At 32.3% G+C, this 25,052-nt stretch overlaps 1 protein-coding gene across 3 annotated transcripts in view; it reads right to left on the bottom strand.

The window, feature by feature from the left end:
• ZDHHC17 (zDHHC palmitoyltransferase 17) overlaps nucleotides 1-25,052 on the bottom strand; it is a 141,869-nt gene that overhangs the window by 29,015 nt on the left and 87,802 nt on the right. For all 3 annotated transcript variants that reach the window (XM_088800925.1, XM_088800930.1, XM_088800928.1), the window contains 6 exons: nucleotides 23,236-23,358; nucleotides 15,094-15,171; nucleotides 14,359-14,503; nucleotides 9,320-9,384; nucleotides 8,504-8,666; nucleotides 1,732-1,857 (listed from right to left, as the gene is read on the bottom strand). In XM_088800925.1, coding sequence (XP_088657051.1) covers nucleotides 1,732-1,857; nucleotides 8,504-8,666; nucleotides 9,320-9,384; nucleotides 14,359-14,503; nucleotides 15,094-15,171; nucleotides 23,236-23,358 — 700 coding nt within the window. The remainder of the gene's footprint in view (nucleotides 1-1,731; nucleotides 1,858-8,503; nucleotides 8,667-9,319; nucleotides 9,385-14,358; nucleotides 14,504-15,093; nucleotides 15,172-23,235; nucleotides 23,359-25,052) is intronic.

The following is a 25,052-nucleotide window of genomic DNA, read 5'->3' as shown; positions in this document are numbered from 1 at the left end:
GTTATTTTCTAAAAGTTTCTATTTTGCTAAGCTGCTTTTTTTGTGGTCCTTTGGCTAGAGAGCAGGCTTTTGTTGCGGACTTTTTCTTTCTGCACCCATTTCTGATTCTGGGTTGTTGGCTTTGTCAGCTCCTCTTCTGGGATATACAAGGCAAAAAAAAAAAAAAAAGAAAAAAGAAGAAGAAGAAAACACAGGAAACTCAACATCATGTCATTCTTTGGGTCCTGAGCTCCCTAGCCATTCTGCTGCCTTCTTCTCTCCATCTTCCAGAGTCTTCTTACATTTGTTTTGTATGTAATGTCCAGGTTTTTTAGTTGTACTTAGCGGGGAGGAATAAAGAAAAATGCATCCACTCTATCTTCCCAGATTTATTTTCAGATAATCAATAAGGAAGATACGTGAGATTTCCACTGTTAACAAAAGGGATCGTGGGTTTTTAAATGTGGAGAAATACTAACTTAAGAGATTTCCATCTCACTTCTTATTAAGCAAGTAACACTTATTTAACCATAAATCTGCCTGTCTAAAATCTTCTCACCTTAAAAATCCAAGATCTTTTAACAGTTTTCTGAAATCAAGATTCCCCCCATATCTAATTGTCTTATTAGCACTGTCCAAAAAATTTGTTTTTCCTTTTGGGACGACTTGTTTATAGCAAATACTATTGAGTCTTAGGTGTCACTGTTTTGTTTTGTTTTAAATCTAGAACATACTTCACAGACTAGCAAATCAAGTCACGGTCATGATTTAAATTTTTCCAATGTGAGACGGAAAGAGAAAAACAGTCTACAAAATTACAAATACTTGATTTCACAAAGCCCCCAACCATCAAATATTTTTATCTACTAACCAAAAAAACAGACAAAACAAAAAACACAACACTCGACTTCTGAACTGATCACAATATACAAATGCTAATAAAACTGTTCTAAACTTTTTAATGAAGCTCTTTTGAAAGCCAGTCATATCCAAACACATAAATCTGATATGTAGTTCATTATTGCTACAAGAAAATAACTTTATACGTTAATGAACATCTAGAATTTACAAAGTCATTTTTATCTGACAATATATTTTTTAAAAACTTTAGAATATTCACACTAAACAAAATGAAAGCATAAAGATTATGGGACTTTTATTACGAGCCTAATTAGTATGAGAGATTAGCCATTTTTCACTCCGTGGAGTAAAACTGCTCTAAATCCTGGAGGATAGAGCAACATCAAGGTAAATAAGTAATAAAACATTTTTATATCATATATGTTTCCTCTCTAAAAAGAGTTACAACATATCACAAAAGAATGGAAAGCTTAAATTAATTAGAGCTAGATTTGTGAGTAGTTTTAAAATATATGTATTAGGACTAAGATTTTTCACAATTGATTACCATATTAACAAATGCATTTAAACAGGAAAAACTTTAATTTTCTATTACTTAACAAAGGCCAGCTGAATCAATGACCTAAATTGTATGTTAGCCGACTATGGCGATTTAAACAATTTCACACATACCCTTCTTAATTATCAGATAACACAAATAGGCCATTGACCAAATAAGCAGGGCCCCAAGAAACTTTGCTTTCTACCTTCATTTTATCCTGGGTGAAATATATTTTTAAAATGACACTGGCCAATGCCAAAATTATAGGCTGTAAATACTCACAAGAAAGTATGCTTATGGATCTTACTTAAAAAGACTATGTATTTGAAAATCTTACGTCATGAATTTACCTTATCAGCTTTCAGCTTTCTAAGGAAAGATGGATTATCATATCCCTTTGCTTGCCTTGCCTCTTGCAAATGGTTGATCATCCACACATTTTTTCTCTGCTTTGCTAAATCAAGTGCCGACTCACCCTGATGATATATAAATAGAAATTCACATTAAAATTAAAGTAAAAAGTAGAATATTTTAGTTACTAACTTTTAAAGCACATCCATAAAAATAAATTGACTGCACTGTTGTTAGTTTATTAATACTGTTTTTATGCTGGGCAAAGTCAATTACTAAAATAATCTAAATCATGACATGTTATTTATTATGGTTTTCCATTCAAGGTACAATCAGAAAATGTATTTACTCATATAGATTATATTATTGCTTCCATTTTGACTTATATTAGAGAGTAAATCAAAAAGTAGGTATTTTAGCACCTGCTGGATCAGAGACTATCACGAAGTTTATCAGTTATTTCATATTATATATAAGGGTTTCATTAGTAATAGTTATGGCTACATAATGTCCATCTATAACACCAAATTACCAGAAATCTTTCAGTTTAATTTCAGCGATGGTGAAAGTCTGAATTAGAGAATAGGGAAGGAAAAAAAAAGTCAACTTCTACTTCTACTGTTGTCCTGGCATTTTTGATCAACTTAAATTCATTCACCCATCCAGAAATTTCCAAACAGAATAAGAGCAGTTACAAACAAACAAACAAACAAAAAAAGTGAAAATCAAGTTATGGACTTGTAGCTCCCTTTTATCTCAAGAAAAAGAATGCCAAAGAATATAAGTGAACAGAACTAAAAAATTTTCAAAGGAAGTAAGAAACAAGAAAGAGTATCCCTAATTCTAGATTTATGCTTCTTTTTGCCTTTATTAATTTACAGTCCTTTGTCTCATTTAAATTAATCAGGCACCTACATATCTATTCTATTTAATATTCTCCACTGTTTATCTATTTCTTTAAAGAGAAAATAACAGTTTCCCCAAAATTACAAGAATATATGAATGAATATTCCAATTACTTAAAAAAAACACTGAAATTTTATTTTAAAACACTGGATGAAAATAAAGGAATAGAGTCTTGGGGTGCCTTACTTAGAGGGATGATGTATCAAGTATGGAGTACAGTTTATTTTTTTAAAAAACTGAAAAATAAAAAGCAAACAAAATAAAAACAAAACACACCACTACCATCAATAGCAACAACTATTAAATTGGCACAAAAGTAATCGCGGTTTCTGCAATTATTTTTAACCTTTTAAACCACAATTAGTTTTGCACCAACCTAATATTAACAACACAACAATTAACAGCAAATAGCCCAACCAATCCTTTAATAAAAGGTCAATAGTATTTAATAAGAATGGGATAATCTAGATAGGAGGGTCTTCTACAAATAGGAATATTTACTTCAAAATATCTCTTACCTATTCAAAGATTCTATCACCTAAGATGTCTGAACCAACTAATTAATCCAAACTATAAAGATTACCTGAATAAAAGCAATCCCTTGAGTAACAACTCCCAGAGAATATCCTGCAGTTGCCTCGGTCCAGCTGAGCATCCCTTCCACTAGAGGGCCATGTGACACCTAAGGATTGCCTAGACAAAAAGATGGAGGGAGCTTTAAGAAATCTTTCAACTACTCCTCTAGTCATCTGACTATACTTTTGTATAGTTCTTTTATTCAGCTGGTAAAATAAACAAGCAATTAATTTAAAGAACTGTACTAAAAATCGGGGTTCTGAATCAAGTCTATATTTGATTACTCCATGTGTAGCCAAAATAGTACATGATAATGACAACAGGAATAACAATAAGCATCATGGAGTATTTATGGACTATGTAACTGGTAATAAAAGAAATCCTTCAAGAATTTTGGTGAGATAAACATTATGGAAGGTGGAGGATGGAAGATCATATTTTGCCTAAGTAAGGTGGAATTCTATTTTTAAAACTACGGAAAATTCTTCCTTGGAGACCATCTAGGTCAGGTGCTTAAGAGGTAATGAAAACTATTTTCTGAAAACAGTTTCTTACCTCATTTTAAGAAACTATATAAGACATTTCCAATATGTTAATTAACAAAGCTCCGTAATTTTACCGTCTGCACAAGCTAAAAATTATGTCCTTTGATAATTGTAGAAAGAAAAAATTACAAATGGTTGGGTATCACTCAGAGATTAACTGTTCCCACAAAACTAAATTCATCTATTTATCTGTACAACTGAAAACTTGTGCAAGAAGGTAAAATATTTTTTTAAAATTCACAAATGAGATGCTACCATAAAAAGCATAACTATATACATCATTTAAAAAAAAAATTCTTAGTATCCCAAATTATGCCCTCCCACCAATGTTATTACTTAAAATTCAAATTTATTCTATGTAACTATTATCTAGGTCCACGGTTCTTAAATTCTTTTGATTCATATCTGATGAAAGCCATTGACCCTCTTCCTTAAAAAGTGCTGAAACATGAAAATTTTTAATATCAATTTCAGAGGTCCATGGACCCACCCCTTAACCAAAATCCACTGGTGGGTTCCAGACTAAGAACCTCTAATCTAGGGTAGATAGCCCTTCCTTATTCTTTTAAGGATCAAGATAGCCATTTTAAAGTTACCTACCATTTAATATCGTCTCCAAAATAACTTGTCTTATTTTGATAAAAGAGTCATTTGTTTATACATTAAAAGAATTGAATTTCTTACTCAAATAACTAATTTACAAGGGTAAATAGTTCATATAAAGACAGATTTCTAAGAAAATTAAGCTTCACCCTATTTAGAAAATAGCCATTTTAGAAGAACTATGATCAACTAATAGTTATATAATTATTATAACAAAGTACAATTTTTCATATTCTTTGAAGAATGTAACTTTTCCTAGCTATTAATGCCATATCCAGAGTTGTAGGCTACATATTTTTGTTATAATTCATGATTAGCACCAGACTCTCTTAAGACTTTTTTGAATGAAAAAATATACAGGTATAAATCTACTTTAAATTTGTCAAATTCCCGGACAAAGAATCTCGGCTGGGTTTTTTTTTTGGTGGTTTTTTTAATTAATAAATTTTTTCCTTTCAAAATTTGCAGCAATTTAAGTTTATTTAAGTAGCTTGGCATTCCCCATACCTAAAAGGCACCACCTCAAATTACATATGACCAAAACGGAAACAATTCCTATCACCTTCACCCCAAAAAAGTCCTTTTCCTTCGGTCTTCACAACCTCAATATACGTCACAAGATTTTCAGTTTTTTCAAACCAAAACCTAAGTCATCAATGTTGTTTTCTTTCACCCGCATATATAATCTACCTTTTCATTTCTGCTCTAACCTATCCTTTCCAATCTATTCATTTCGCACCATCTCTACTCCCACAATCATCTACTAAACTAAATCGTCACTTGCCTGACTTACAGCAATAGCCTAGCTGACCTTCATCCATCCCCTCCATTTTCTTAATTTTTTAATGTATTCTCCATGCAACAACGAAAGTAATCTTTTAAAAAGATTTAAAACACATAGATTATATTATATAAGCAGCCTAGCTCCTTATCGTGGCCTTGCGTTATCTGGCACCTGCTTCTTTCAATTGACTTCACTCACCTCTTGCTACCTGCTCTCAGTCCAAGTGTTATTTCTGCCCATCTAATATGGCAAGCTTATTCCTGGCCTTTTCCTTATCCCTGGGCCTGGCACTTGCAGGTTTCTCTACACGGCAAGTTTTTCCCCACATGTCACTGCATAATTGATCCCTTCTCATCAGACAAGTCTCAAAGCAAATGTCATCACCTCAAAGGTATTCACAAACCACTCTTACAGCCCTCGCCACTCTACCACATTTGACTGTGTGTGTTTAATTTCCTAGTGTATATTTCCTTAATACAATGTAAATTCCGAGAGAATAGGTACTTATCTGTCTTAAATACTGTGAATTCTCAGCACTGAACATTATTTAATGAATGAATAAATGATTTTCATTAGAATGTGGTGACTATACTTTAGCATCTTAGGAATGCCAGAATCCAGGAGAAAAAGGCATCTGATACTTATGTTGTTCTTTTAATTACAGAAAAAGTACATTTTAAAACAAAACTCTATTTTTTCACCAGTGTGGATAAAAAGATTATTTTTACTCTGAAAGTATAAGTGTTCCCTGAGCAACTGAAGCAACTCTTTTAGACTTTATTTTCTTTAAAAATAATGTCATTGCAGAAGCTACCAGGGAATTACATTTAAAATAACTTATTTTTTTTGTCGATAGATAACCCTGATTATATGTGTCACATAAAATTAAAACATTCATAAAAAGAGACAGAAAAAAACCATTAATTTAAATAAAAGTTTTACAGGCACAATAGATATTCACATGAACTGTACTTGTTAAGAGGGCTGCATTCCAGTGTATCCTATCTTGGTACCAAACAATTAACATGTCTGAACCCACAAAACATTAAAGATATAAGGTTCAAACCACTTAAGTCATTTCAAATATCTCTACTCTTACCATTACCTTCCTGTTGAAATTCATTATAGATTATTTTTTTTACTAAGACTAATCAAAAGTTTATGCAATGGTTAATTTGAAGTGCAAGTGTTCACTACTATTTGAAAAAAAAAACATTAAATTTACAAACTGCACCTCAAATACTTAAAGATCACGATCAAAGAGCAGTTATCTAAAATTTTATATGAATACAAAAGATGTTTTCAAATGCTCAAAAAGTATACACTATTAGTTTCAAACTCCAATACTGTGTAGTCATCTTGTCATAATTCTTAGATATTACTGCAATTTTAATACCGTGTTTCCCCGAAAATAAGACCTAGCCAGACAATCAGCTCTAATGTGTCTTTTGGAGCAAAAATGAATATAAGACCCGGTATTATATTATATTATATTATATTATATTATATTATATTATATTATATTATATTATATTATATTATTATATTATATTAGACCCTGTCTTATATTATAGTAAAATAAAACCGGGTCCTGTATTAATTTTTGTTCCAAAAGACGCATTAGAGCTGATGGTCCGGCTAGGTCTTATTTTCGGGGAAACACGGTATACTGATATGGCTCTTGGCAGTCTATGGAGACACACTATTTGCCATAGTGAAACTGGTTCTATCTTTTCAATACTATAACACTAAATATCTTGAAATGTATTCCTGGAGCATGATCATTTTAGGAATGGCTGGTAGCAAAAAACAATAACAACAAAAAAACAAAACAAAAAAAACACTCTAAAGCAATTCAGGTTATAAAATGTAGGTATTCCCACTAACTTTTTCATATGGAAATATTGGTCAGATTTACTGAAACTCCTCCTTCCTTATCCTTTAGGCCTTAGGCCCTAATTTACTAATTACAGTGTTATGAATTTTTCAGAGCTTCCTATTTAAAGACACTTGGAAAAACAAAAATGTCTCTCTATAATTTCAGAAGCAGAGAGGTATACTACTACCAGAGTCATAAAAACTAACACTGTTAAAGCTCAAGACTACACACATCTTCATTCAGTCAGTCAACAAACACTTAAGAGTGTCCATCATGTGCCAGGCACGACGGCCATTCTGATCATTTTGGGTAAGGATACGACTTGAAATGAAAAAGAGAAAGAGAGAGAAAATACATGGTTTTCTCAATTTCTTAAGTTTCAGAAAGATGTATGATATTTACTTTCAACTAAATAGTTTTAATTAGACTCACTTCTAAATATTGTTTATAATCTTAACTAAATTTAAGGCTTCTTACAACTAGTCTAAGCTATTTATTTTAGTAGTTTTACCTTTGCTTTTTAGAGAAAGAACTTTTCGTTGAAACATAAACAGATGCCCTGATCCAGCAGGAGATAACCAACTTTTTGATTACCATTTCAGATTATTATTTGCCTTGAACCCTTTTCATATTTAATTAGCATTTATCCCTTAGAAATTAAAAAAAAAAAATAACATGACTCAGAAAATCCTATGGTTCATAGTCAAAATTAAAGAACATTTGTCATTGGCACAAAGTCATTTAAGAATGTATATTAGTAAAAGATGATGTTTAAAATTTTAAAGTCATTTCACAGAAAGAATCTGTTGTGAAAGATATGGTAGATCCTTAAGCTTTGAAAATGAGAATGCTTACCCAAATTTTAAGACTACCAATAGAATATTCTTGTAGGTATTCATAAAATATCTACAAATTTCTACATGTTCAGAGTGTAAATATTAATTGTGCTTTGCTCTTAGATAATTTTGCATGGTTTTCCTGGATTAGTCCAGCATTTAGAGGATAGGGGTTCTCCTAAAACATCATGGAAGTATTTATCAAATTTAAAAGTCATGACATTTTAAAAAAAAGACAATAAACGACATCGTCGAAAAATGACTAAAAGTTATTATGCATAATATGGTTTAACTACAAATTTGTGATTCTCTGTAATAGCCTTCTTAAAGAAACCAGAAAACTATTTCCTTCAGGCATAAAAATACAGATTACACCATTTAATTTCCAAAAGTAAAAATTCACTAATGAAAAGGTCACCAAAACCTGAAAATTACTTCAGTACTAAAAGTTGAAAGCAAATAAACCAGAGACTTTCAAAACAAATTCTTTCATAGAAGCAAAAGGTTGAGCTTAGATAAGTAGTTTCCTTCCATCGTTGATAGTCTATGGAAAAAAACAAAACAAAACCCTACGTTTTATTGAGCTATTCACATCTTAGTAACCACATTTCACACAGTATAATCAATATAGTATATTTTTACCTTGATGTTCTGGGCATCGACGTTAGCTCCAGCTTCCAGAAGAAGACTAATGACTGTGGTATTCCCTGCTAGCACTGCCCAATGCAAAGCAGTGTTTTTGTGATACTTGTCACCAAGGTTAACTGAAACATTGAATGTTAAAAGCAATCTAGTTGGATCCACACTGAAAAGGAAAAAAAAAAACACAACAACAACAACCCTAATTTCAATTATAGAAATCATTACAGATACTAAACTGATTGTGGTTATATTTGCATTCCAGCTTGGAACACTTCTATTCTAACCTATACTCAACAACTTTATAAACACTAATGAGACAACTTTTTAATATGAAGTATTAAGCATGTGCAACACCATATAAAGTAATAGTGTTCCAAAAGAAAGCATACTTGTTCCTGATATTTGCTTTTTTTGATCTTGTGATAAATGTTATTAGTATCTATATAATTAAATAATTATATTTTTAAATTTAAATCTGTATTGTTCCAGAAGTAATTAAGGCAACATACTAATATATTAAACTTGTCAATATGCAAATCACATGACAAAATTAGCTGCTTTTTAAAAAAAGATAACATCTTCTTCCATTTTTGGAAAGTGTTGAATGAAAATAGGTTAAGGAAACTACAATTAACAAGGTCTTTTAAAGGTAAGCATAGAGACTCAAACAACCAAAAAGGTAATTTATGTTATATACTATGTACTCATAACAAAATTTTAAATATCAGTAAGTATAACATTAACTGTTTTTTCATCACTTATTTTACATTTTATTATGTTGCAAATGATATGAATTATTTTATAATGATTACCTACCTATGTGTTCTATAAGCTGCCCACATTAAAGGTGTCATTCCATTCTGATCCATCATATCTACATCCTGACAGAGGAAAAAAAAAAAAGCCAAACAGTAAAAATTTCTAAGTTCCTACCAAATTTACTTGAAAAACATCTAATTTACACATCAAAGTAGAAGCCAATATAATACTACTCAATCACAGGTAATTTATGAAACTTTTTCTTGCTTAGCTTTAAAATAAAACTATTGTCACTAAATATTTTAATTAATGAGTACATAAATATTTAATTGACATATGCATTAGATATTTAATTAACATATCTTTAGTTTTTCCTTTTAAGATACATCAATCAGCCTTTCCATGTTTTGCATTTGAAGACCTTGACCTGTTCTTCATCTTTCAGCCACAAAGCATACATGAAATGATTTGAGTCTCTGAAAAACTTATCGATGATAGTAATTCATGATAGGAGGGAATAATGAAACCCTGTTTATTCCTGGGCATTTCAATACACAGAACAAAAGACCTGTATTTCTAACAAACTCAAAAGAGTTTAGTGTTTGCTTTTCATTTTATCATTAGCATGGACATTTTTTGAGTTAAATATTCTGCAGTTTGTGGTGAAAAAGAAATGTGATAAAGCAATTCTCTGCCTTACTCCCCATTATTTTCACCTTTTTAGTTCATTACTTTGGTATTTACTTCCACGTCTTAAAAATAAGATGCTCGAATTGCTACTTTTTTGATTTTTCAATTTTAGGCATTGTCTTCTGAGACTCCTCAGTACGCAGAATGAGAATTTCTCTTTTCCTTCCCTGCCACATCACAAGTATGCACCTTTCCTAGTCTTTCCTCTCAACTGATCTATTGTAATTGGGATTCTAAAATATCTGACACTTACATTACTATAAATATGAATACTATTCCCAGGAAAATCATGTAGTAAACCATGGCTACTTTTCTTCTCCTACCCAACTTTTTGCCTCCCTTCACACTCATTTTTCCCCGTTTTGCTTAGGCGTTTTTTTTGTTTTGGTTTGGTTTTTTAGCAAATTAGAATTAAAACTACCACTTACTCAACCAAAACTCTTCCCCAGTTATTTACATCTACTTTCAAGACCTTCTGATGTACAAGGATTCTATCAGTTTCACTTCCCTAAAATCCTCTCTCCTAATGCACTCCCATCTGGACTGACTAGCCTACATGCCTGAGGCATCTGTTTCATTAACTACAACAGGAGTTCTTTGGGGATCAAAACTATATTATTAATAAATTCATATATTCTCAGTACCCAGCAGAGTGGGTGATCAAAACCCATTCGTTAAAGCATAAGACATGTTTATCCATCTATTCTTCTAGGCTTGGGAAAGGTACAGGCTTTAGAAAAAGACAGACGTGGTTTTGAATTCCTAGCTCCATCACTTAATAGCTATTAAGACTGGCAAAATGACTTTAATTCTGAGCTTCATGTTCATCAGCTAAAAATATAAATACAAATAATGGCTCCTTCATATAAGACGCCTGTGATAATTAAATGGAATAATGTGTGTAAAGCACCGAGTCCAAAGCCTAGAACATAGCATTCAATAAATATTAAGTTTTTGCATCTTCTCTCCCCAGTTCCTGGATTACAGTAAACTAGCAGTTCTAATCCAAGTTGTGTTATCTAATCAGTCAGTGGTGAGAGGACAGAGTTATAGTGAGTACACTGTAAATAAAACACTCCATATCTCTGCAGCAGTTTTCTGTGAGCCACTATTACTATGGCAATATGTCTCAAATGTGAACATTATCCATGTGTATTGTGGCAGAAAAAAAGCTGAGCACACATTAGCCAAACCAGAACACACATCTAGACATCATTAGCCCCTCCTCATGAATACTGTATTTGAATGTTATGCCTTATCCATTACAAATTTCTGGATTTACTTTAAGTGTTGTTCAGAACTTCTTAAGTAACCTCACAATATTTCCAATATTATACATGTTGATTTTTTTTCAATAAAAATCTTTTTTAAAAAAATCTTCTGAAATAAAATGACAAGCTTCCTTGTTTCTTACTCGAGAGTTTAGTACTGTACCTTACTTTACTTCCTTCACTGTCCTGTTTTCAAGACAGCTGAACTAAATCTGATGCCCAGTTAAAACAAATATGTAAATTCTTATGTTGAAGTTTATTCTTCCTTCTTAGCTGTTTTTTCATATCCTTTTTAAAAGTGACGGTATTAAAAATATCAATAAATAAAATTAAAAAGGTAAAATTATGCCACATCACTAGAGTACTAAAAGAAAAATGAAACTCAACCTTTTCCCTCTTTGGGTAGGGATTTAAAACTTGGTACTTCTTTTCCACGTTCAGCCTGGACGTATGGGTGTTCTCTACTAGAAAGAATTAACAAGCCCAGATCAAAACCTTACAGGAATTCCATGATCAACAGGGCTCCATAACTCAGCATTTCCCCCTTTCTCCTGAAAATCGTCCAAAAGAATTGGTAGTGAACACTAAATTATTTAATAGTATAACTAAAATGAAACAATTGTGAAGAATAGAATGACAAACTGAATGGAAATGTTATATGCCCTAAGAATGTAAAATTGATGCAATTAACAAAAAATGGAGGGGGGGTTGTAAAAAAAATATGATGAGTGCCTAATCTGTAATCGTTGTAAGTCAAAGGATGTTAGAGTTGAAAAATCAAGTAACAGAAATGTAGTTCTATTTATCAGAACAAAGTAAATACTATAAAAAATATTATTGACTAAAGTCAGTATTGGTGAAAAGACAGGGAAGAGAAAGAATAAATAAAAATATACTTATTTTATTATTGCTTATAGTTGGGAACTGATCAGAATAAGATTTGACTGAACATCTGACTGAAATGAGAGAACTGAGTGACTATCTGAGGAAAGGATTTACCAAGCAAAAGAAACAGCAAGCAAAAAGGCCCTAGACAATAGCTTATCACAGCTGCTCAAGAAATAGCCAGACCAGCGAGGTTAAAGCAGAGTATGTGAGGGGCGATGACAGAAGATAAGCTGGAGAGGTATATCTAGGGCTAGAGCACACACAGTTCTATAGGCCAGAGGACTTTGAACTTCATTCGAAGTATGATGTAATGCACATGAGAGGGATGTGTTTTACAATACAGTAGAGTATACATGGAAAAAATTCTGGAAAAATATATACTAAACTGTTAAAGGAAGTAACCTCACTGGGGGAAGGGAGTAAGGGGAGAAGTTAGGATTTCATTTTCTAAGTCATACTCTTCTATTATATTTGAATATTTTACAGTAAGCATGTGTTACTTTTGTAAGCAGAAAAAAAATTACTCATGAAAAAGAATAATTATTTGTCAAACATTTATTATCAGTACCACTCATTTATTATACAAAAGGTACTGTGATGGGTAGAAATCTGTCCTTTAAGAATTTTATAGTTTACACGTAAGCCAGTTACAAAGATTACTAAAATCATCCAAACTCCAAAATCAATAAGGTAACAAAAAGACCATGAAGACTCAAAAATTTATATCATTTCTTCTACCTAGTTAAAAACGGACAGGAAAAAAGTAAATACATATTGTAAACTTATATCTGCAATACAGAAGGCCACTAAAGATGCTGTCAAGTGCTACAGCACCATCTACAGCTTCAGCCACCAGTCTAGAAGGAACTGCGGGAGAACAAGGATAATAATCCCCTGTGGTAGTTGGTTTCCAAGATTGCCACTAATAAACCTCAACTCCTGGTATCCAAGCCCTTGTGTTCTCACGGTGAACATGGTCAGGCACTGTTACTTCCTTTAACTGAAAGAATGGGGAAATGCTGCTGTGCCAGTTCAAGACCTAAGACTTAAAAGAAGGCAGAACAGCTTCTGCTTTTGTTCTTTTGGGAGCTGAGCGCCCGTGTAAGAAGTCCTCTCCCCCTACTGGAGAGACTACATGGAGGGGTATTGTGAAGAAGTTCTGAGACTGCATGGAGAAAAAGAGGTCAAGCTGTCCCAGCATCCCAGTTGAGCTCAAGCTTTTACTCATTCCCACAAGGGTACAAATGTATGCGAGCTATCTTCTAGTCCCCATATACCTGCAGCCCCCCGCCATTATTACAAACAGAAGAACCACCCAGCCAAGGCTACTCAAACCACAGAATTATGAAATATAATAAATGCGTGGTGTTGTTCTTAAGCCATTCAATTTTGGGGGGTAGTTTGTTAACACAGTAATAGATAATAAACTCCCCTTTCCAGCAATTAACTTAATTTTTATGCCTCTTTTCCTAATGTACAACACACCACTGTCGTTGCTTGACACTGCCAATAAATACCTTAAAGGATTCATAAAATACTATTCAAAGTCTAAATCAGCATAGAATTTTAAATGAAAATAACAAATATGTTAATAGCAATGAATTAAAATCATCTGTCTTACTCTTATGATGAGATCCTTAGCTATAAAACTAATGTTTAAGTATAACCAGAGAAAAAACATGAAAGAAAAACTGACTGACATTACTTTTAACACAATACATTTATTACAAAAACATGGTATATATAAACTGGTAATATGTAACATGATTATATTAACTGCACATTCAGGAAAAATCAGGAAGAACTACTTAAATCACAAGAAGTTTCCTGACCTATAAGAAGCAGCATTATTTATATAGCAGAAACTGAAAAACTTATCTTAAAGAATTTATCCCCCTCAAGAGACAATTTATATGGAAAACAGCCAGTAATATGTTCAAAGAAGTTTAAATGAATTCAGATGACATATTCAAAAACTATCTAAATTTTCTCCCTTACTTTGTGGAATTCATCTCTATCATTCTCATAAATAAAAAAAGCCCAACTTAATATTTTTATGTTAACTACATTAATATTAAACAGTTCAATATCGAACTACAATATTGAATAGTTCAATATCGTAATAATTTATTCTCTTCATCCATCAGAAAGTACTATTTAAATACCACCAGGTCGTTACACTTGTAACACCAACGATATCAGGCATTTAAACCATGAAGAACATCCACACCACTGTGATCTTTTTACCTGTCCTTTTGCTATGAGATAAGCAACAATTGAGGTATGTCCGAACTGAGCAGCCAGATGAATACAGCTACATCCTTCTCCATCAATTAATGAAGGATCTGCACCATATTTCATTAGTTGCACAACCATAGATAGATGGCCTTGTCTAAAAAAAAGAACAAATACTTAGATATATAGTTATTTCAAATAGTATCCTCCAGAAACATCTTTTTTTTTTAAAAAATAGGGTAATGGCGGAAAAGATTATACAAATATCTTTTTAAGTTATTTTAAAAATAGGTACATGTCAAGACCCCTTTAGGGTTTTACGGTCCATAACTGGAATAACAGTCCTTGAAAATTTAGAGATACTCGTAACTTCTATAAATATGTAATAAGTGGTTACTATATTCTAATAATCCTATTCCAATATGATCTTAATCATCCCACAAACGGGGCAACTTCTTTAACTATAAATATACATAGGCTGCAAAACTATTATATTTACAAATCCAAAATTTAACCCAATCTTATAATAAGATTAATATAAGCACGATTAATTCCCTAAGGACACTGTACAATAAACTTTGATTCTAATGCAGGTAACACGGACAGCAATACAGTTGTATATTAATGATAGTAACTATTGGCTTGGGAAGTTCTCCCATTTATTTTAGAATATCATTTAAAAAAAAGTTGTTAGTTATAGGCTAATAAAGAAACCAAAGGAAAAACAATCCAGAAACAAATTTAAACCTTGTGGCCCAGTGCAGTGGAGTTGAATTTAGGTCTCCTCCAAGTTGATCCACAATAGCACCTTTCGAAATATAGTATCTATAAGACAAAATTTTAAATAATTTAAACAACTTTCATTTTCGTTTTAATAAATTCTGTGAAAAATAAAGAAAAAGAATTTCCACTTTAGATCTCATGCTAGTTTATGCCTTTGAAGATAAACAATCTTTAGTGATAGTTAAAAAAACGTATTTCGCAGAATTTTATATCAAACACATCACTCTCTTTCATTCTAGAAGTAAAAGGAAAATAATTTTCTAAAGTTACAAAACAAAAAAAACCCAGCAATGCCAAATACAGTCATATAAAAAAGAAGGCAGTCAGAACCCCAGATTTGGGTCAGAAAGCAGCAGCAGATAGAAGCTTGGAATTAGAATAGTTGCAGAATAAGCCACTTACTCTATCATGGGTAGAAGCTCAGCTTTTTAAGCTTCACTTAAAAAGATTACTGTAGATTAAACGATATATGTAAAAGAGTTTTATAAATTGTAACGTATAACATAAACGTTCTTTATGATGCCTTATTTGTTATGCCTTTAAAGCTCTGTTGCTTTAAAAATGAGCAACCTCACTGTTTAACGTATTAATGTCATAACATCTTGAGATCCTCTGAAATGAACAGGTCCTCACTGCTTCTTATAATGCTTCCTTTGAAAATAACCAATACAGTGACTCTCGAGTAGAAATGATTTTAAGACATTTGATGTCAAATTCTTGATGTATGTATATTACGAAGGCTCTTAAACTGTGCTAAGTGATTACTGATTTAGATCACTAATGCATTCACTCTTAATGTGCATAGTTCTAAACATTTAATATACGTACTCATACTTACACACTATATTCAGAAATGTTCTGCTTTATATAAATATTTGTTAAATTGGTGCTTTTAAAGCACTATGCAATGAAGAACCCAAATCTATCGTGTAAAATAGTTTGAAGTATCTTAAAATATTTCCAGTCTACCGTACAATATTTTCAGTCCAAAACATAAGACAATTTTGAATTCTGTATATTTTGAACAAAAATACAGAATGTAGTCTGAATGCAAATATTTAACTAGTCCAAAATTGTTTCTTAAGGTACCTAGTAGATATTACATAATAGTTGAAAATGTTTTTTTGAGCCCAAAGAGAAATACAGCTCAGCCAAAGAACAGCTTTGATAGGAAATACTTTCTTAAAAATTCCAATTTGTATATAGTCAACATATCTGCTCCGGAAAGTTATATTTACTCACAATTCAAATACAACCTAGGGCTTTGACAACGAGTGATTGCCAACCTGGTTCTAAAGTACAACTTTTTTTTCACAAAGATAGAGGAACTTTTTTCTGCATGTTAAAAAAAAAAAAAAAAATCCCTTATAACATGTTATTCTTTGTAGCTTTAAGCTCCTAGCTCAAAACTACAAACTCCTGACAAGATCATATAATTCTTCTTTTTAAACCCAAGCCTCCCTGCAATATGACAAGGTTATTATCAAGGAATGCTCTTGCAGGTACTAATGATCCCCAGCTTTGGAGATGGGACCATCAATGAACAAGAGATATCAACAAGCATTTGAAAGATGAAAAGCAAATAGCTAAAACTCAAGTCTCCAGGGGGTATACCAATAAGAAGCAAACCAGAATATGTTACAAAACCCTAAAAAAGCTAACGGATTAAACTCAGTTATTACCTCTGAAGAAAGTATTAAGAAGCTGGGCTGTAAATAGAAACACTGGTTGAAAGTCAATATAAGTTGCTGAAAAATTGTTGTTTGCTACCTTGTATTTTCACTGAAAGTTAGCATTTATTTAGTATCACAAATAAGCATTTTAGTGATATGGAAACAATCAAGCAACTGGCAGTGATAGAAAAGTATTCTTTGTACACTTTGTGTACTGTAATGTTAAATCTTAAAATGTGACTACTCCAATTCTGAATATTATTGTAGTAATAATTCAAACTCTTAAAGTTCAGATTCATTCTTGCATACTTAAACTTCATTGTAAGACGGTGATTGGGCTTCAGCCTCCGCTCATGTTGATTTTAATATTTAACCATTCAGCATTTGCCAAAAAGTGTGTTCCGTGCACCTTTACCAGAGAAGTTTGAGACTCAAGTAATTAATCAGAGAACCACAAGAAACAATTCTGTAGCCATTCAATGAAAGTTTACATATGAATAAGAACCCCAGGACATTTTCCTTGCTCCGGTCAGCAGGCAGGCAGACAGATGCTCAGCCCCTCCCCACAAAGAGATTACAAAGTTCTTCTCTAAGAGAAACTGAACAATCCCAGAGAAAATCCTTCAGACATGGACATTTGGGAGGTTCCTGCTGTGAACTGTCTCAGTCTCCTAACTTCCAGTCAACTTTACATCTCTCCTCAGTATGAATGGTCAAATATGACCAGATAATTTTGTAAAGCTTCAAATATGGGAGGAGACCAAAATAAAGCAGAAGTCTAAAATAAACAGACAATATAGAGAAAACTTTAAAAACAAACAGAAATTACAACTAATATCCTCCAGAAATTAAGAGAAGGTAATATACCCATCATATAAGAACAAAATACCTAAAAGAAAAAGGGAACAGAGAACAGAGATCAAGAAGGAATGCTTGAAAATTGAAAATGTTAGGTAAAATTAGAAATTCAAATGAAAGATTAGAAGATAAATTGAGGAAATCTCCCCAAAGTACAATTGCTATACTGGGAGATAAAAGGTAGTTGGAATAAAGCTAAGAAAAAGAGAGAACCAATTTGGTTAGTTCCAATATCTGACAAATAAGAATTCCTGAGGAAAAACAAAAAAACAAATAAACAAAAAAAAACAGAAAATAAAAATGAGGCACTCTTGAGAGCACAATGCAAGAATACTTCCCTGAACTAAAAAGGCACGTTTCAAGACTAAAAGTAGCAACTTAAAGGCCATAAACTCAATTAAAAAAAATAAATAAATAGAAAGAACACTATCAATGCACAATAAACTTTCACAAAGTTGAGGATAAAGAAAAAAACTTACATGTTGCCAAAAGAATAAGCCACACACGCAATATGTTCTCAGAAAATTATAACTCCATATTTTTTAATAAAGGCCATATTCTTTAATAAAGCCTTGACTTGAAATCAAACTGAAATCAGAGACTACATGCATTCTTAGCTTTTGTTAATGAAGAATCTCAAGGTAACAGGAGACTGCTGAAGACAAGAGACTGAGCTAATCCTTTCTATTTTATTATATTAGGGTAAAAGCTGAGAAATAGTTGAAAGACTTTCACTTGAATATAAATCTAATCCAGGCTGAAGGCCTCCTCCTTTCTAAATTATACTTACTTTGTATCTTATTATATAAGTGACCCAGCTACTGTATTTTGCTGTGTATAATGTGCTCCCGTGTATAATGCACACCCACGTTTTGGGCCCAAACTTTCAGAGAAAAAAATCTTTCGTTTTAATTTTTTAATTCAAATTTTTATTTGTTTACATGTACTTTTTTTTGTATCATAAAGGAATTTTAATATTTATTTTTTAACATGGTACAATAAATTTTATGTAACAAATAATTACAAAACACAAGAAGAGATACAAGGTACAAGAAATTTTATGTACCAGTAACAAATTTACGATATTTAACACATCACAGAAGGCCAAGAACTCTTCGTTGTTGTAAGTTCATCGTAAATTCAACAAAACAGATTATTGTATTCCAGGGTATTATTTTGCATACGAATATCGTTATTGATTTCTAGAGTCACACTTTTATCTTATAAGTATAAATAAAAGAATTAAAAACATTTATATTGTAGATATAAATGTTACTTGACTATAGTAGATACAGAATAAGTACTACCCATGTATAATGTGCATCCTTATTTTTCCCTCACAAATTTCGGCAAAATAGTGTGCATTATACACAGCAAAATACGGTACTTTGCTTGCAGTAAGATGCTTTAATACATCTTGATGGAATATAACTATTAGAAGAAATACTTCTCCAAGGGTCTCGTGTGCTCCCATATGTCTTGCTGGGTATATCAAAATTGTAAGTCCCTGACCACTCTTTACACAGGCCTTTTCTCAGAGTTGTTTGTATCAAGCAACTTTGAGAGATGAGGTAATGTCTTCCTCTGGGACAAAGAGCCAGCTTACTTACCATTTACTATAAAAGAACTGAATTCCCCAAGCTGCAACAAAAAACCCACTGTGTGTGCTGTATCCACCTGGACCATATTAAGCCACTCCCATAACACCTAGGGAACAAGAGGGTCCTATGCAAATATGATGTTCATGCCATTTGCTACGCTCAGGATAATCAAGTCCTTTGTCTCTACCTGAGTCATGTACCTTCTACCAGCATCCATAAAATAGTAATACGTTGTAGGGTGTAATTCCAGACCCAATAGTAAAAATTAATCTTGAAGCTATGAATACCAGCTGTTACTGAAAAGTGTATTTACTCACCACATGTTTGTTTTAGGAAAGTAACTTACTTGACTATGTACTGTAAGAAATTAAGTTTACTCACCTGAAGATATAATATATACAGACACTATGATTACCAACTCACTCTATAGTTTACTGACTTTACTCTGCAATCTCACTAGTTCATGAGTGGCTTGACACAATTTATAAAGCAGGCAGCATCAACACTTTTTGTCTATATATCTCATTTTAGATTTTCTTATTTTTAAACACAAGACAAGTGTGAATTTTTGATCAATAGAATGAGATAAAACACATCTCAACTATAAGACTTGAAGCAAGAAAATAACAAAGTAATGCTTTAAAATCCTGAGACAACTATTTTTAATCTACAAGTTTATGCTCAGCCAAATAAAAAGTTGTGAGAGCAGAACAGATTGTAACTTCAAAACATTAACCTCCCAAGTACTTTCTCTTAAGAAAGCTATCAGAAAATGTGCTCTACTAAAACCAGAAAGCAAACCAATAGAAATAAAAACCTGAGATCCAGGAAACTGAGACCAACACTGGAACAAAGGGATTTCCCAGGATGATGGTGAAGGAAAGTCCCACCACAATGGTTGTATAGCAGCTCTAAAGACCAAACAGTCTAGGCTGGAACAGAAAGGTGGAGACATCCAGGAACAATTTCATAGACCTTCCTCCACCAAAAAAGAACTGATAAATTATCTGCTACTGTTTGCATACAAAGGGGTTTTACAATTCTAAGATTATGGGAAGAATTAGTTACAATATATAAAAAATGAAATGAAAAAAGAAAAAATAAAACAACTTTTACTTCAAACAAAAATCAGAATTCTTCAGGAAAGAACAGATAATCATAGAACACATCTGGGCTCAGCAGTTCTGAGCTTAGCAGTGAGAATTTACATACTAACAATTTAAACTCTGCATAGTGATTGAACTAAAACCATAATAAAGGATGGAGAAAGAAGCATTAGTGGTGAGGTGATCTAGGACATTTAGTTATCCCAAAATAGAAAGTCAAAATATAATAACTGATTAATCAAGAAATAACAGCATAGAAGTTGGCAATATTTATTAAAATTCAAAATTCATCTTTCTAACTCCTACTCCTAAGAATTCTACAGATATATATGAACATAAGCAAAATGATACAGCACTGTCTGTAATAGTAACAGCACCAAAACCAATCTAAATGTCTATCAATAAAGAAACCATTAAAAAAACAATAAATTAAATCCATATAGTTGAATATTATACAGTCTTTTAAAAAGAATGATGCAGCTCTAATTGTAGTGATATGAAAAAGCTGAAGATATATAAATTAAATGAAAAGCAGAAAAGTATCTGCTATCATTTGTGTAAGAAAAATAACTTTCTAGGTAAAAGTAGCAATACAAATATGTAAAATCAAGAGTAAATACTGAAACCGCTGAAGTATTGAAAATAGTTACTTTTGAGACATAGGACCCAAAGAGTGGGGATGGTTTGCTGTTTTCCATTGTAAACTTTTAAGTGCTATTTGATTTTTCAAATTGTTTATGTACTATTTTGATTAAAATAACGTTAATTGAAAAACTAGAGGCTGTGGAAGGCTAGATCATTTGAGCCAACCCTCCCATTAAAGACAACTAAAAAAGCTCAATGAAACATAAGAAACATTTCCTAAAAAGCAAAGCCTAAGAAGAGTAAGGGCATTTACCAGGCCAAGACTCAGGATAATGTTAAAACCCAGACAAGTTAGAAATCCACGTGGGCACCATGTGCCCTAGAGACATTTTGTTGATGCAGAAGAACTGGCCAAGAGGCAAGCTAAGCAGACAAAAGCAAAAGAGGGGCTGAGACCCAAAAAAACTGCACTGCAATAGTAATTACGAACCAGAAGCAAAATTGGTTCCAACGTGGTCTTCAGCCACCTGAGTGATCCAAAAAAATCTAAGCCTTAAAATTAAAGTTGGATCAAATCCAACTTATGCCTCAACTTATTCAATAACAAATAATTTTTCAAACAATAGCTGGTACATATTCAAAGATAATCAGGCACACAAAGAGCAACATAACAGACACAAACCCACACTGACTCCAACTGCTATAGTCTCAGAAACAGATTATAAAATAACTGTATTTACTATGTTCAAGTATACAAGACTGATAACTTCAGCAACAAATAATGTTACTTCATGTTTAAAAAAACAATAAAAATTCCAGAACTGAAAAATAAAATTAGAAACACACTGAATAACTTTAACAAATTATACATAGAGAATAAATGAACGCCAGAAGGAATTTCCAGAATGAAACAGAAACAAAAGGATAGAACAACACAGAAGAGAGGATAAACGATACAGTATGCAATGAAAAGGTCAAACATACGTTTAACTGAAGTTCCAGAAGGAGAGCAAAAAGAGAATAGGGCAAAAGTAATATTTGAAGAAATAATGGCTGAGATTTTTCCAGAACTGATGAAAACATCAATCCACAGAATCAAGAATTCCTTGCAATCTCATTCAGGTAAATAAAAAGAAATCCACCCCTAGCTACATCATCATGAAACTGCAGAAAACCAGAATCAAAGAGAAAATCATAAAAGCAGCCGGGGAGGGGGAAACCTTCAAAAGCACAATACTTAAATTGATCTCTCAAAACTAAAAGAAGTCAGAAAACAGTGGAATGATATTTTCAATTGGTGAAAAACAACAGTAAAACAAATACAAACTGCGAACCTAGATTTCTATACCATGTGAAAATTTCATTCACTAATGAAGATGAAATAAAAAAACATTTTCCAAAAAGCAAAACAGAATTAGACATCAGGAGACCCACACTGAAGGCTGGGGAAAGGCCAGAGATAAATGAAGGAAAAAAGGAATAAATGAAATGGAAATACGCTCTCTGGAAGAAAGTAATTCATGGAGTTCAATGCTTTAGCTATTACTTGCTTAAACTTTAGAACTCTAAGGGCAAATTCTTTTACCTGGCATTAATATCCTAATTTCCTGTCAACTCTGTGTGCTGTGTACTTACCTGCACATCTGCAAGCAGTTCATTTCAGATTCTTGTCTTTATCTAAATATCTTGTGTCCAAATTATCAGAGACTAGTAAACTAGATTTACTAAGAAATACTTCTACCATCTGATTCTTACTTATCTAACTACCTCTCACTAATAATAAATAAGCAGATTAACCGTAAGTACTAAAAATCATTTTACATTTAGTATGTAAAGTATTCATCACTTATGCTGGTACGAATAGTTAATCGGATTATTATTACCTATTATCTTTTCAACTCCTTTCTTTCCTTTTGTAGCTTTCCCCCATAGAACTCATATTTAGAAGGTGGGCTGCAAATTAGATTGCTAGAATTCACGTCCTGCTCCCAACCTTTATTAGCCGTATGCCATCGGTAGCCTATTTGACCTCTTTGGGCTTCAGTTTCCACGTCAGCAGGACCACAGGAATTGTCCTTTTTCACATAGGGCTACTTCAGGAGTTAAGATTAAAGGAAATACACATGAGAAAGCACTCAGCGCAGTACCTGGCACATAATAACCATTCAGTATGTTAAAAACAATTTTTTTAAGAAAAAAAGGTACACCAAATCTATATTTTAAAAGCTACTAGAAATTGCTAATTTTTATATCTAAATACTTAACAATACAGAAAACACATACTTGACTAAATCTATTCTGTTATTGATGGCAGCCCAGTGGAGGAGTGTCACGTTTTCTTTGTCTGGTTGCCGTACATCATAACCTGCTTCCACCAATTCTCGGCAGCGTTCATATATTCCATATCTTGAAAATAAAATAAAATAGAGATTGTTACTACTATTGGACAAGCAATTTAAAGCTGAAAATAACATTTTCAGAAGAAAATAATGCTCCATTTTGATACCTGGAAATTAAAAGAAATGTTTCAACATAAAATGTTACTTTTAATGTATCAATATTCTAACAGCTTTTACTAATCCATTTTACATTTTAAATGTGTCATCTGTAAGAATGCAACATCTCATTAGGTGGAAGAGGATACCAGAAATAAAATATTTATCAGTTGTTTGCTTTTATTTGTATCACTACTTATTCCACAAAACACTTGAGGCCGCTTATAAAAAATACATAAAATTATTTTTAAAATAATTAAATACATAAAAAGCAGTAACAAAGAATATATCCATGATTTATAAGAACATCAAGAAGAAAGGATGCTTTACAAGCCCCAGGATTCTTTTTGACAAATTTAGCTTTGATATTCATGAAGGCCAATAAAAAAGTACGTGTGGAGGTAGGAAGTCTGGTGGGAAGGGGACGAGTCCTATGAGTTCAAGTGAGACGTAAGGAAGTCTCCTGGGAGAGTTCTAGGAACGATGTTCATTTGATGAAGAAGAAGGGCACGTGTGAAGAGCCTGATCCTTTGCCTTTCTTCTTTTGGTCATTGTGAGGCAGCATAAAATATTTTTAAATTATTATGGAAATTTTCAAGCATAAGCAAAACTAGAATAGTACAATAAACCACCAAGAATCCATCATCAAGCGTCAAGAACCATCAACGTTATCCTAAACAAAATATTTGCTCCTGAAAGATATGAGACACAAAAACAAATTTAAATGAGCTTTGGTTATAATTATAATTTCTTAATCAGAATGGTCCCCAAAATGGGGAAGGCACACCGGAGAGTGAGGCTAGGGCAGAAGTGGCACATTAATGGAGCACTAGAAGCAAATATTAAAACTTCTACCTATATTCACGTCTTAGTTAATAAAGAAATTAAGCTTTCCTAATACTTATACAGCCTTCACACTGCTGTCCTCACTAGTACTGTAGTACAAGTGTACATACATACACACACACACACACGTAACCAATCTAAGGGAAGAACAAGAGTTCCACAATGCATAGGAGATGACAGTGGTACCTTCAATTCTTGTTCTTTTTCAGAAAATTGTTTACATGCGCCCAGTTAACTACGCATATTACGTTATAAAGAGCAGAATGTACCTCATACTTTGAATGAGCAGGTAAGTGACCACAACAATCTTTTTAACCATACAGAAAATCATTGGCTATTCTTCTAACACTTAAAAGTAAGTATGCATTTTCCCTTTAATAAAAAAGACAAGTGTTTCAAATTTGCTAGCTTTTTGGGCAGGGAGAAGGGTAGTGATGACAAATCACTGTGAGCAATACATTATCAACCATATATTCTTAAGAAAGGTAAAGATATTTACTTTGCTCCCCTTCAAGACAAAGGGAATATTTTAAACAATAGTGAGAAAGTTAACTATTTTTATTCCAGAAAACACCTGCTATAGAGAACATTTTTTAAAAAAAACTGTGTGTTTGGAAATATTTCTATCATGATATAATATAGTTTCTGAAAGACCTAAATATTAATATGTCACCTATAAAAACTTTCTCATGTAAACACACTAAAAACATTTCATACAATTTTCTAACGTGTAAACCCATTTGTTGTAATTATAAAAAT

This window comes from Rhinolophus sinicus, chromosome 1 (genome assembly GCF_057876585.1).
Source record: "Rhinolophus sinicus isolate RSI-liver-muscle chromosome 1, RSI-T2T, whole genome shotgun sequence".
Taxonomy (NCBI): Eukaryota; Metazoa; Chordata; class Mammalia; order Chiroptera; family Rhinolophidae; genus Rhinolophus; species Rhinolophus sinicus.
This window is presented reverse-complemented; position numbering and strand designations above follow the sequence as displayed.